The sequence below is a fragment of the Pituophis catenifer genome, unplaced genomic scaffold, assembly GCF_029215685.1.
Source record: "Pituophis catenifer annectens isolate HBS135680 unplaced genomic scaffold, rPitCat1.0.hap2 SCAF_4, whole genome shotgun sequence".
Classification (NCBI taxonomy): Eukaryota; Metazoa; Chordata; class Lepidosauria; order Squamata; family Colubridae; genus Pituophis; species Pituophis catenifer.
In genome coordinates this window covers 36,336,597-36,351,220 of record NW_027256884.1, presented here as the reverse complement: position 1 = coordinate 36,351,220, position 14,624 = coordinate 36,336,597, and the positions used below count along the sequence as shown (strand labels likewise).

General features: G+C 38.4%; 1 protein-coding gene and 1 non-coding gene across 2 annotated transcripts; one reads left to right on the top strand and one right to left on the bottom strand.

Annotated features, from left to right (window-relative positions):
• The first annotated feature begins 542 nt into the window (after positions 1-542).
• On the top strand, positions 543-651 carry LOC139317317 (small nucleolar RNA SNORD89). Its single transcript, XR_011600449.1, has one exon. It is a non-coding gene; the product is annotated as a small nucleolar RNA SNORD89 (small nucleolar RNA).
• Positions 652-1,360: 709 nt separating this feature from the next.
• RNF149 (ring finger protein 149) lies at positions 1,361-14,235 on the bottom strand. Its single transcript, XM_070943335.1, is given in 8 exon segments — positions 1,361-1,419; positions 2,021-2,116; positions 2,119-2,203; positions 2,676-2,772; positions 4,310-4,392; positions 8,909-8,977; positions 11,366-11,616; positions 13,758-14,235. Coding segments are annotated over 8 exon segments (1,218 nt in total).
• Positions 14,236-14,624: the final 389 nt, after the last annotated feature.

Here is a 14,624-nt window from a genome sequence, read left to right as displayed (position 1 = left end):
ATTTTCAGGATAGGTCTTATTTTTGGGGAACCCGTTCATGAGGACTGCCTTATTGATCAATGCTGGGCTTGCGTACAGTAATGGTGCCTAAATTGGTGATATACTTATTGTATAGTATTCTAGAACAGATTAAGGAAAATTTTAATGGGAATCCCATCCCCTTCATGTAATATAAAAATGTAGCAGAAATATTTATTCTCAAATATACTTACACAAACAATAGCTTATAAAAGTAAGGATCAATAAATCTTAAGTTTTGAAAAATTACGTTTTTTTATAGAAAGGCAGAAATGGCATATTTCCACCAATATTCTTTCTAAATCCCTGAAAAACAAAGGCTGGAAAACAAGGGATGGCTAATACCCTGCAAAATCATAATATAAAGTTGTTAAAAAATAATTTTCTTGGAAAAAACAATCTTATTCCTAATCCTTTACAGAACCAAATTTTAAACAATTTATTCAATTACAATTTGGAACTAACTGGAATTTATCTTAGATAAATGCAAATTATGTCTATAAAAAATGTATACCCTGTGTGCTGCTTAGGAGTGATGACAATGAAAGGCCGAATTGCAGTGCCTCTTAACAGTTTACTCTCTTGAGGCATGATGACAAAGTTCCCGAAGCGACCTTTTTATCTGACCTTGGCAGCACCATAAAAAGACAAAACAGTCTATGCTCTCTGCAACAAGTTCTTTTCTAAATGATTACAAAGTAAACAGCTGTTGCATTTAGGCACAACATAAACCATGTACTTGATGCTCTCCCATGCCTAGAATAGAGGTATGTCTATAGAATCACTGTTAATAAGTGGGCCAATACCAATAAATCCTTTTATCTATATTGTTAAATGCTTTTGTCTACCTATAGTTTTAGAACAAACTCCCTAGGAACAGAATCTGGTATTTACGAATTTCTTGGGTTTTTTTTGCTATATTTTATCATTAGGCCATTTTTAAGATTCTATTGACTGTACTCATGGTTCTGTATTAGTCTTCCAAATGTATTTTTGAAATAGTTATAACTTGTTTTTTCCTGATAAAATTTTATTTTGTTACAAATAATAGGACAAAGGGATAGAAAGAGGTAGGAATGTCATTCTATGAAAGGCACCATTTTTTTCTGAGAATAAGTAACAACCTGACACCTTCAGATAATCTTTTTAAAAAGCAGGTTTTTTTCTTTCCTTCCCTTCTTCTCGTAGATCAAAAACAGAACTAGTGTATTTTATCTTGTATAAAGAAAAGCTCTGTAAGCAAGACTAATAGGAAGTATGTATTTATTAAGCTAAATTCAAGTCCATAAACATGTTTGAAAAACATTTTTTTTACTATGAGTTCAAGTTTCTCAAATTCTCATTAAATTTGTAGTGATCCAGAAGACAAATGATCACGTTCATTATCTCCACTCTCCAGTTCTATAAAAAGAAATACGAAATTCATGATGTTGAAATACACTCTAAATGTAAGAATTATAACAAGTAACATTTGCTTATAATATGCATTGCATCAGAACTTAATCAAAAATATTAAGTTTAACTTTTAATAAAAACATTCCAGCTTGGCTTATAATCAATATTAAAGACAAATGAAATAAATCTCTAAATACATTCAATTTGAATTTCCAAAATAAAAAAGTTTCCTAGAACTAATATAATTTATATTCATGTTTTTTCCCATTCTTTTCCCTAGTGCATTTTTAGCTGAGTCATTTTACTTTCCATGTATCATTTATTTCTTATGGAACTATCTGTAATTATTATTCTGATGAAAGAACAAAATACTACCGTACTGATTCCTAATGATAAGTATGTCACAAATTATTTTCTAATCTAGAAAAGACTCAAATTTTATAATTCTGAGATCAATGCTCTATGCAAACAGAAATGATATAAGAGCTTTTGTGAATTACCCAGATATTTAAATGATATAAAGATAAAGGTAAAACATATCCGTCACTAAGTCTAAATTTACAAATACTTTTTTCCTAGAAAAAGAAAAATCTCTAAAATTACCTACCAAGTAAAATTGTTGTTTCACATGGATTTTCTTTTAAAACATTATTTAATGCAATTGAGCTAGTACAGGATGCTGATAAGCCACTTGTTTTGTTATATCTTCTTCCATAGAAATATTCTATATCCCGTTTTCAGTTGGTATGTTACTCATTGATTCAGGCACTGCAACTTTTTTAGATCCTTCCTTTAAAGTTAGAGAAAATCCCATTAATTACTATGGAAGGGATAGAACCGGGAGAGAAGTTTAATCGATAAATTCTAAGAATAAAATTATTTTTTAAAATTAAATTTGATGGAATTAGACTTTGTAGTATTTGAAACCAGCAAAAGATTATCTCTGAAGAAAAGCAAGTATTTTAACAACAAGCATCGTTCAGAGAAGCACATACAGTATTACAGAAGCACACACAGTATTACATACCAAGAACAACATTTGAAGTTTAGCTCACATGCAGCTCCGGAATTGTTTTTCTATACCCCCAGCCAGTGTGCTTTCAAAACCTTAATGGCAAACTTGAAAATCTGAGATCTCTTACTGATTTTGATGGGCTAATAACACAAGTTATTTTCTACTTTTTATTTTCTACACACAAGTTGTAGAAAACATAGGCATTACCAAAAATAAATATATTTTATTACATATGTTTGCTACATACCCAATATTCTAGTGCTTTCATGATATCTAATTTACACATTGGACATATTCTCTGTTCCAGCAACTAGGGATCAATACACAGTTTATGGAAGATATGTCTAATGATAAGAGACACTACCATCAAAATCAAGTATAAGGACATTCTAATTCATATTTATAGAATTAGTATTATAAATACAAATTCATATTTATATAATAAAATCAGCCGGTCAAAACGTGATAAAAGCTTAATATAGGAAATCTATTTTCATCTTGGGTTTGACAAACTGAATAAAGAAATGCCTCACTTGCCAATATATTAGGCTCATAATTCATATCTTTACGTACAATAACAGAAAAATTATAAACTAACACAAAAATGTAACATTCAATGAAAACAATAGGTGGCATTCAGAGAGTTCTTGCAGAATACATATCAATTATCATTCCTTGTTTGTGCAAAGCAAAATTTACAGGTGTGTTGAATTTCTCTTTTTTTTCAGAGGATTTCAATTACCATGATAATTTATGCCTATCCAATGGTGGCAATGTGCCGTGGTGGTACAGAAGGAAAGAGCTCCATTCTCTGTGCCGAGAAATGTCCCTTTTCTATCATGGTGCCCATCTTATAGAATTAACCTCCTCCCTGAAATACGCAGCCAACCTAGCTGGTTTCTGCCAATCCATAAAGATCTGGCTATACTGAGGGGCTCATGGTGATCTCTGAGCTTGATTGTTACCACTAATGTTACCTAGTATGGTAATGAAATGTCTGCAAGAAAACAACCAAGCTCAGAGGCCACCAAAGATCCCACAGTTCAACGCAATTTATTTTCTATTGGGACCTGGTTATACCTCCAGGCATTGGGGCCAGGATGCTACTGGAGCTCTTATTTATTTAGCATTTGGCAACTGGAGCTCTGATGAGGGTACTTTTTCTTTTTGTGGGACTACTGCTATTCATTTAAGCCATTTTTAACTGATACGATGGACTGTGATTGTTTTTTGTTGGTTCACTGCCCAAAGTCTTTGGTAAATTCATATTCATAAATACATTAAATACAAAAAACGTAAGTTACATATGTGAAATTAAGCTCTGATCTGATAAATTTCCTAAACAAGCAAACCAAGACAGAGTGATATCTCTTGTAATATGAACAATTCAATTATTGTTGAAATATTTTATGCTCTGAAGACACACTTAGTTAATGATCACTTGCTTAAGGAGAATAAATTATCCAATGTGAGACCAATAGGGAAAATGAACCACATCTTCTAAATATATTCCAGCAGAAATAAGTCTGGTAATGTGATTTTATAATAATTGCATTTAGATACGATATTTCTAGTCCATAAAATAATTCTTCAAATGACAATAATACTTGAGATTTGTAAAAACTTAAAAAGGAAAACTTGTCTTAATCAAAACACGTTCTCTTAAATTTATTAGATTTACTGCACATCCCAGTTTTTCTCAGCATGACATACAAAAGTCACATTGTGAGATAGATTTAGTGACTTCAATCTTTGTACTTGAATGAACTACATATTGGATAATAGCTTCAATGTGTGTACCCTCTTTTAAACATTCTTTTTTCATTGAATATTTTTAATCAAGACCCACTAAAATAAAATTAAAAAGTTTAATAATCTTACTTGCAAGGCAGAAGTCGAACAGTATCTTTGGCTTTATAGTTTTCGATGCATATAGCACAATTTTCTGCATCAATAGCCCAACACTTAAAAAATAAAGCCACATTTAAGTATATTGGCAAAACAAAAACAGATTGAAGTATATATTACACTCAGGGCCAACTCTGAGAAGAAGCAATCAATGTACTCAGTCAGGCAGTAGAACTAGAATTTTTGGAAAAATGAAAGACTAGGATAATTGTGTGCAATGCTGCCCATCTTCTATTGTTTTTATTAGAACTCTGAATTCCATTAGTTGGAACTTTGTACAAAGGAAATAGGATTTGAAATTAAATAATTCTAAGAACCAGAAACGAATAATTGTTAATTGCTTCAATTCAGTAGTCAGTTATAATGTTTGGAAGAGCACCGAGTTGATGGTATTTAAAACCAAGATGGCTAACTCCTTGTCATACAAAGATCTACCAGACTTTGTAACTGGTACATAGTCTAATAGGACAGGGATGCTTAATCTTTTTGGTGCCGAATGCCCAAAGCATTCGGCACCAGGAGCCTGGATAGCTCAACAGACTAATGCATTGTAATTTAACTCCAGCTGGCTGCAATTAGTAAATTCGAATCTTGCCAGGCTCAAGGTTGACTCAGCGTTGCATCCTTTCTAAGTAGGCAAATTGAGGACCCAGTTTGTGGGGGCAATAAGCTGACTTTGTAAAAATATACAAAAGTATGAAGGCTACTGCTTAATGCATTGTAAGCCGCCCTGAGTCTCCGGAGAAGGGCGGCATATAAGTCAAATTAAAAAAAAAAGTGCAAGAGCGTGTGTGCGAATGGACGCATGCCCCAATCCCAAAATGCAATGTGAGTGCCCCCTGCGCATGCGCCCTGTGTCCCTTTTTGGCTTCTGGATTGGTGCAGGTGGCTTTTCCAACCCAAAATGCGTGGGGAGGGGGCTCACAAACTCTGTAGTTTCCTCCCCCCCCCGCACCAAGGCTTTCTCCTCCATTCCTGTTGAAAGTTGGAAGGTCTGAACTATTTTTTTAACCTTAGTCCCACAGACTACTTTAGTTAATCTGCACATGGTGGCGAAAGGAGCTGGAAAAATTAGTGAAGGGATGTGGTTGCCCTGGGTGGCGGGATGGTGGTGAGGGTTTGGCCTGGATGAAGGGCCGTCAGGTAAGCTGGAGCGGGGCGGGTGGGGCAGCTATGCACCCCCTGCCTTGCTTCGGCCTCCACACCCCCGCCCTTGCTTTGTTCTTCACCACTTCTCCTTGCTCGCCTAGCAGGAGGCTGAGCAACGCACTGGTGCGAAAGAGGTGGTGGTGGGTGGAGTACGAAGCAAGGTGGGGTGTATGTGGAGCTGCACCACCCCATGCCCCGCAGTGGCTTGCCTGAGCGCTCCACCAGCCAGGCACTGAAGCGTCACCAACAGTAAGGCAGGCCATGGAATCAGAATTGGCTGGGTGCAGGAACCAATGCCATCCGTGACCCTGGTGCGCTGCTTACTTACGTGGGCCAGCCTTCCTATTTGAAAGCTGAACGAAGCTTTTCAACTGAGCGAGGAATCACTGCAGGGCCAGGCCTTTCACACCCGCCTCCAGTCCGCCAAAGTTCGCTGCGCTGGGGCAGCTTAAATGCCCTGACTGAAGCTGGAGTTTGCTGTGTGGGGGGGGAGGGGGGGATGAGAGGCCTTGCTGTCCCACAGACCCTGCATTGCTTGAGTAGGGAGGACAAGGAGAAAATCGGCTGCTCAGTTCTCTCTCCCCCCCCCAGCATCTTGAATGCCCCAACTAAAGCAGGGATCACGCTCTCTTTCATCTTTATTTATTTATATATTTTATTAAATTTTTATACCGTCCTTCTCCCGAAGGACTCAGGGCGGTGTACAGCCAAAAATAAAATCCACAACTATATGAAAGTTAAAAGACAATTTAAAAATATTAAATAATTTGGCCGAAAGAGCTAAAATAGAAACCACCCATTAAAATAGCATTTAGGCCAGCCCTCCTTGGTGAAACAATAGCGTTTTGAGGGCGCGGCGAAAGGTGCGAAGGTCGGGGATCCTACGAATCTACGGGGGCAGCTCTTTCCAGAGGGCAGGTGCCCCCACAGAGAAGGCTCTCCTCCTGGGGGTCGCTGGTCGACATTGTTTGACCGATGGCACCCTGAGGAGTCCCTCTCTGTTTAAGCATACTGGTTGATGGGAGGCTATTGGTGGCAGAAGGCGGTCTCGTAGGTACCTAAGCCATGGAGCATACACACACAGTTTGCAGAGCCCCCCCGCCCCCCCCCGTCTCGCTGTCTCGAGCTTCAGTGCCTGGCTGCAAGGCGCTCAGGTAAGCCGGTGTGGGGCAAAGGGGAGGGGTGGGCAGCTCCACACACCCTCGCCTTGCTTCGTACTCCACCACCACCCCGCCTCATTGCTCAGTGGCTCCTGTCAACAGCTTGGGTGCCCTGTAGGGATCGCTCTCTCTCCCATACACAAACAATTGGATTGCGCTCTCTCTCTCTCCCTCCCTCCTTCCCTCCGTCTCTCTCTCTCTCTTTCTTTCTCTCTCTCTCACCCCATTTGCATGCAAGTATGCTCTATGGGACAACAAGGTTTCATTAAGTAGTTAAGTGGAAAGTAGGTGGGCAGGGGGGAAGGGAGGAGCAGAAGACCAGCAAACACTTTTCGTGTCGAGATTAAAGTTTCTGGGTCCCTGACACTGCAAAAAAGGAGGGGTGCCTGAATCTGTAGCACCCACAATCATCCATTCTTGGCACGAAAAGCATTTCCCAGACAACTCTCCCTTCCTCAAAGCAAAGGCAAAGAAACAGAGAAACAAAGAAAGGAGATAGATGTTTGCAAGGTAAGTGAGTCCTTGTGGAAGGAAGGGAGGGAGAAGCATGAGGTATTTTAGTGGGTCGGGGAGGTCTTGAGGGCTTATTCTATTACTAGGCCCCCCATGGCCTTCCCCACCCTGAGATAACTCATGTGCACATTGGTATTCTTGAATTGTGAGTTCTTAGGAAAGTATCCCCTCCTTGTGTGTTGCAAACAGCTATTTCCAGTGGGGAAAACAGGAGAAGGAAAGAGGGAAAGAGAGCAAGGAAGGAAAAAGAAAAGGGGGAAGGGGGAATGAATGAATGAATAAATAAATAAGAGGAAAGGAAAAAGAAGAGGGAGGGAAGGAAGCACTTGGCCACCAGCAGCCCTGCTGCCTTTTGCCATCCCCTTGTCCCCTCCTGACCTCTCCTAGTGGTCTCCCATCCTATCATTGAGGATGCTTTGGTTACAAAGCCAGGTCTCCTAATAAGGAGATGAAGTGGGCCTCCCTCTGATCCACACACTTTGCCCTCCTGCACACACCATGAGCAACCTGGCCAAGGAGAGCAAGCACAGCAGCAGTGTCAGCTGCCCCCCCACTCGAAGTCAACCACAATCCTGATGCGGCCCTCAATGAAATTGAGTTTGACACCCCTGTACTAAAAGACACTTATGACCCAAATTCAAAGTTATAATAGCTGCACCACTATTCCCACCCATGGTCATGTGTTCAGATTTGGGGAACTTGGCAACTGGCTTACTTTTATGGCCATTTGCAGCCTCCCATAATCATGTGACCATGATTTTTAACTTTTGCTGGTTCCTCTCGTTTATTACTGGTTTCTGGCAAAAAATGGCTATTGGGTAAAATTGAATTGCTTAAGACTGCAGCAAAAAAGTTGTAAAAAATATTATAAAATCAGGTCTGGTCATATGGTGACCTGCTTAATGACTTAAAAACCATAATTCCTTAAAATCAGAATAAAGTTGAAAGGGAGCTCTAGTCAAACCCCTGCTTAAGCAAGAAACCCTATAACATTTCAGACAAATGCTAAATTATAGTCAAAAGTTGACGACTTAGTATTCACTGCACTGGTTGCCAATAGGTATCTGGGTACAATTCAAAAATTGATTTTAATCTATAAATCTCTATATAGTTTGTTGATACAAATAGGACCACCTCTTCAATGCAGAAGTAATCAGTCTGCATTGTCTGGTATGTACACTCCACCTAAATTTTCTAGTATTTGCTTGAGGTGAAAGGAACATGGGCCTGCAAATAACATTTTTCATTAGTGGCACCTAAACTTAGGAACAGCATCATCCCAGATTAGGGAAACACCCTTATTTTTGGAGTTCCAAAAATTAATTAAAACTTGATTAGTCTGAAAGGCATTTGAATACAAGGATGCTGTCACTGCGTAAGATTATTTCTTTTATTGGTTTATGGTTTAGATACCTTTTATGATTTTAATGATGCAAATCATCAGAAACCTACTTAATTACAATATATTGAAACACAACATATAAACTCAATTTCATACAAAGATATGAAAGAATATGTCCATAAAATACGTGAGATGCAACTGTCAGTATAATTAGTTAGCTGTTTAATCTCAAATTGAAAGAAAATACAGTAAGTTAAGATGAAGAGATCTATTAATCCTACTAAACTTCCACTGATAATTTGTATGGCATAGAAAATGCATTCATTTTGAAAGGAATTGCAAATATTAAAAAAAACCTTTTAATGAAGGTGAAGTTTATTATTCCCAATGCCAAATTTAGGTAATTACCTTATCTTCATCCTTCAGAGTATACAGTGGCAGCTGGGCAATTGCAGCAATAGTTTCTTCTCTCTGACCCTTAAAAAAATAAGATATATAAATATGCATGTTACAAAGAAATATGTTGCTCAGTGTTCTGAGCAGCACTCATCTAAAATCTGTCATAATATAAGTAAATCTGCACCATTAGAGATCCTTGGTGCTCTCTGAGCTTGGTAGTTTTCTTGCAAGTGTTTAATTACCAAAATAGGTAACACCATCAGTGCTTAAGAGCCATAGCAAGATATTTCCATTGGTTAATATTCGAGCAGAGGGTTTAAACCAGGGATAGTCAACCTTTTTATACCTACTGCCCACTTTTGTATCTCTGTTAGTAGTAAAATTTTCTAACCGCCCACCGGTTCCCCAGTAATGGTGATGCACGAGCTATTCTAGGACGAGGCTCTTTTGTTTGTGGTCGCACTATAGCGCTATTTAGTTTCACTTATGTAATGTGAACTAAACTTATGCGCGGGCGATACAAATAGTATATTTTCAGAAATTTAAATTGTCACAGGGAATTTTATGAAAACCAAATGAAAGTGTTTTTAAATAATGCTATAAATTTTTTTAAAAAATCAATTAAACTAAAAAAAAGGAAAGTGCTTCAGTATCGGACAAAACCCCTACCGCCCACCATGAAAGCTGGAATGCCCACTAGTGGACAGTAGGGACCAGGTTGACTACTACTGGTTTAAACAATAAGATAGAATTTAATTGGGAAAAAACTAAGTTCTTCAACGGGTGAAGAAAAATGTGACAGTTGTAGAAAGAGAAAGTAGTACACATAAAAAGAATCAGGGTATCAACACAAGCCACCAAAGTGATGTGATATATCTGCCAAAAAACCCCAAACAAAAAACAAAAGGTATCCTGGGCACTTTACAGGCAGTCCAGAACACTGAAAGTAATTGTCTCATTTGACATGGTTCAAATGAGGACTAATTTGGAGTAATGTGTCCAGTTCTGGGCTCCATAATTCAAAGGGGACAGTGACAAATTGGGGAAAGTTTGGAAAATTCTAGCAAGCTAGTGAACAGTATTAAAATGAAACCTTCTGAGAAACTGTTACAAGACTGAGGGTCGATACTGTATGGTAGCGATCTTCAAATATTTCCTAGGGTGTAAATTAGGGAGTTTATTCCTGTCACCCCACAGAGCAGGCTGGAACCAATGAGTTAAAAGTACAAGGAACCAGACTCAGGCTAGGAGGCTCATAACTTCCAGGCTATATGAATTGTCAGCCAGGGAAACTAACTGCAATGTGAGGTAGTAAGTTTTTTTCTAGAGATCTTCATATAGAAAAATGAAAATGGTCATCAGGGATTTTCTGTTGCAGACATGTCCAACCCATGGGCTGCATGCGCCCTGGACAGCTAGTAACACAGCCCCACAAGGTCGTAATAAAAATGTAAACAATAAAGGAAGATTGTTATTTATATATTTTATATGTGAACCAAGACAACTCCTCTTTACTCAATGTGGCCCAGGTAAGCCAAAGGTTTGGACATCATGCTCTAGTGCAAGGGTGGGCAACTGTGGCCCTTTTACAACCTGTGGACTTCAACTCCCAGAATTCCTGAGACAGCCAAGCTGGCTCAGGAATTCTGAGAGTTGAAGTCCACAGGTCATAAAGGGGCCATATTTGTCCACCCCTGCTCTAGTGGATTTTATCTAGATGAGGGCTGAGTAAGGTGATTTTGAAGGGCCCTGCAACTCTGTGATTCTTTGAGTTATACTAGTATAGACAAATAGATTGAAGAAAGGAAAAGAACAAGCAGCAATAGACAAACAGGAGAAAAAAGATAATTTAAAATCACATTAAGCTTTTCCATCATATCTGCTTTATGCCTAATGTATGTAAATTTGTACTAGAGAAGCTGAAGTTGCAAGGACTAAAATCCTGAGCTTATTTGACTGTTTGCTCAGCAGAGCCATGCAAAGCATTTGAAATGTAATGCATAGAAACATGGACAAAGGATTATTTTAAAAATTTGTTAAAGCCGTTGTGCTGGAAGTAGCTCAGGAGCAGCTGTTTCAACAATTGGAATACTATTAAGTGTTTGTACAACACCTGCTTGTTGAAATACTTTTGACAGTTCTGTACAGCCTCACCTTGTAGTAAGTATATTGTTAAATTAATTAAAGAGGCAGTTCAACTTGGTTACACCTCCACAGATAATAGAAAAATAAGGATAAGTATAACAATTAGTTTCATCAACAGAAAATAACTGCTACCTACTTCTAGCTTAAAGTACTAATCTGAACTATAATTTTCAGGTATATCTAGTTCTGGAAACAAGTTATAACAGATAGTAACAGGCAGCACATTAAGAGAACTTTTCAGGTTAAACAGCATTCAAAGATTGGGCAGAAAGATGGACTTATATTACACAAGGTAAAAAGATAATCAGCACCAGTAATTACCTGGCTTCGAAATTGTGATCCAGTATAGAGAAAACGTTGTACATAAAAAAATATAAGCCATGCTAATGATATAATCATCATTGTGATAAATGCAATTGCTACAAACACAACTGACTGTCCGTTGATATATTCTTGTACATGTTGTTTACCAACACTAATAGTGATTTTCACTGGAATTCCTCTTAGGACTGGCTCCAGGATCTCCATTCCTTTTGGATACCCAACCATAATTACAACTGTATCAGCAGTACCTATTGAAAAAAAGAAAAACAGGAATCAGATGCATTCTTCTACAACTCTTATTTGCTGAAGGAAACTCAAGCCATCTTGCTGATAGTTATAAGTAAATTAAAATTGTTCTTGCCGTACTTTTACTTCCAAGATTTCTTGGTCCCAAGAATATGACTATGAACTAAAGGGAGTAGGCAAGGATATTTCCTAGCATGATCACCTCTTGCACTGAAGTATAAAAATTAAATCTGTTGATTTTTTTTAAGCAAGCCTTTTTTTCCTTGTGCAACCTCCAGTTGCTCTGGAGCATACACAGATTGCTACCACACAACAAAACAGATAAAGCGTGAGTATGCAAAACAGTAAAAATAGAATTTGACTACTCAAGATTCATGTTAAAATTAATTGAATTTTTTGCAGCATTTTTTCTGCCACATTTGTTCAAAATATTTAAGTTGCTGGCCCATGATCCATTTCTAGTATTAAAGGCAACAATGGGTCAGATTTAAAGAAAAAAAATTCACTAAAGTCTGAAAGGAACAGGGCAGTGATATAATTTCTACTAAATGGACATTGGGAATTTTTACAGCCCAGTTTATTTGGGCTTCACACTACTGGAATAAAATAATTGTATTTAAATGGGTCTGTAGTTTTAAAAAACATAAAACTATAAACATAAAGGCACTTTATGAGAAAATCCAGTTTCATATTTTAATATTTAACAACATTTTATCAAGAATGCATTCCAAATGTGGGATATAATTTAACCTTACTTTTTCCAGCTCAGTTTTTCCCATGATCTCTGCCTCCCTCCAATTTCCACATATATTACATCTTCTTTGGCTTCAGAACTAACAACTGGAAACTCATATATTTTGCTTTTCTGATGGAACAGATGTTTATCATTTGTTGCTTAGAAATAAGCAACATGCAATTTTTCTATTATCATAGCTGCATGTCCTTAACACTGTATATATAGCAAGTACTGAAAAATTCACAGTAAAGCTACCTGGTGTTTCAAAACTTTCACTGTAGCCCAGTAGTATTTTATATTCCTCTGCTTCCAGCATACCCCTCCAGAATACACGTAGCCATTCTGAGATAGATTAGGAATCTCAACAATAAAACAAACAAAACTAAATGAAAAGAAAAATTATAGAAAAAAAAACATAAAAACATAAAGCCTTTTCAAATTTTAAAGGAATCATAAATTTGCTTCAGCAATGAGACCATTGGAAACAGTTAAGACGCTAATCTTCTCATAAACTAATTTGATAAACCAAAAATTAAAAAGTTTAATAAAATTCAAGAAAAATGACCTAAGATAGAAAAGGCCTTCCAGATGTTACTGAACTATAACTCCCAGCAGTCCAGATAAACATAGACAATGAGGATTCAGCAAAATCTGCAAGGCCACAATCCACTTTCATCCATAGAGAAACAACTTTAGTTTCTTTCTCAGCAAGAATATCCAAAGTTGACTTCATATCATATAAAGACAATATGTAACCCTAGAATTTACACATAATATTGATCAGAACTTTTACAGTTCTTAGACAATCTGCAACAATCAATATTAATCTACCTAAAACTGAAAGATGTATTCATAATCAAAACAGAATATAACGGGTATAACAAATTCTTCATATAGAAATTCATTAAATAGCATGAATCTAATTAGCCTAATTTTCTTCGATACTTGAAGTAGCATTTTTTTCCATAAAAGAGCAGCAGAATTTTGTTACCTCCCATCCAGTTTCTTAACTTAACCAACACATTACAGAAGAAACTCTGTAATTACATCTAATTTCCAATCTATTTCTGAATCAGTGTCTTTAAAATGAATTAAAATGGATTTGCTTCATTTTAAAGAGAAGACCAGGCTTTTGAATTTTGCATCCCAGAAATAAAATATTTTCTAGTTTGGGCTTTTACATCCCTGCTCAAGGATGAAATATGATACTTTCCACGTGGGAGGTGCAAAATAAGAGATTTTTAAAGAGATATTTGGCAGGTAACTGGTGGGAAAAGAAGTTTGAATTCATTTTTCAAACCTTCCCTGCCCATTACCATCGTTGTCGGCACCCACCCAACCACCTTCACAATAAAAATAAGGTAGTTTTCAAATTACTTTCCTTATTTCTCCCCTCACTACACTGACCAAGGTACGACACAGAGGTAAGAGTGGAGTTGCCGAACCGAGGCTTGTTGTAGATGACCACGGCAGCCACTTTCCTCCTAGCTGCGTTGGCGACTTTGTCCTTCAAGTGGCAGCCTCCGTGGGCCACTAAGGCGATCCAGGACTGAGGCGGCAAGAAGGGCGCTCCAGCCTCTTTTTCTCCTGAGGAGCTTCCAGGTGCCATGGGGATCCCGTATTCCCCCTTGGGGTCACAGCCCTCTACGTGATGGGCCATTCCTCCAAAAGGGATGCCCAGTAGGCCCTGCGCGCTCTCCTTGGGTGAGCTGTTCCCATAGCGCCTGCTTTCCGCGCAGTCACGCACCGTGCAGTTGGTGCCCGGCTCGGTGTACACCGTGCTCACCCAGGCTGTGTACCAGACCAGCGACCAGGAGACCCGCGGCCATCCCCCCGCCACCAGGAAAAGCAGCGGCAGCATCATGCATTGCGACAGCAGCCTCATCGCTTCCGGATGCGCAAGGAGAACGGTCTGTCCAGGTAGCGTCTGAGGCGGAATGGTCTCGGCCGTTCACCTGGGATGAGAGTTTCGGTGGCTTAAACCAAGCACTTCTGGATTCCCAACTGCTTTGTTTGAAGCGAAGTGAGAAGAGGCGAGACGGTGTTAACAATAACAATGCCCTTTATTAGGCAAGGCCTCAGGTCATAACAACAGCAAACACCCGTTACAGTAGGACAAATGAACAAGGCAACAATTTCTGTCAGGGCTGCTATTTATACAGCAGCTGTCAAACAGGTGGCCAATCACGTGCACTCATTTCTCCCTCCTGCCGAGCTGTCACTTCACAGCCAATAGGCAACACTTCCGTGTTGCTGGGCAGAGGCGTGGCTACA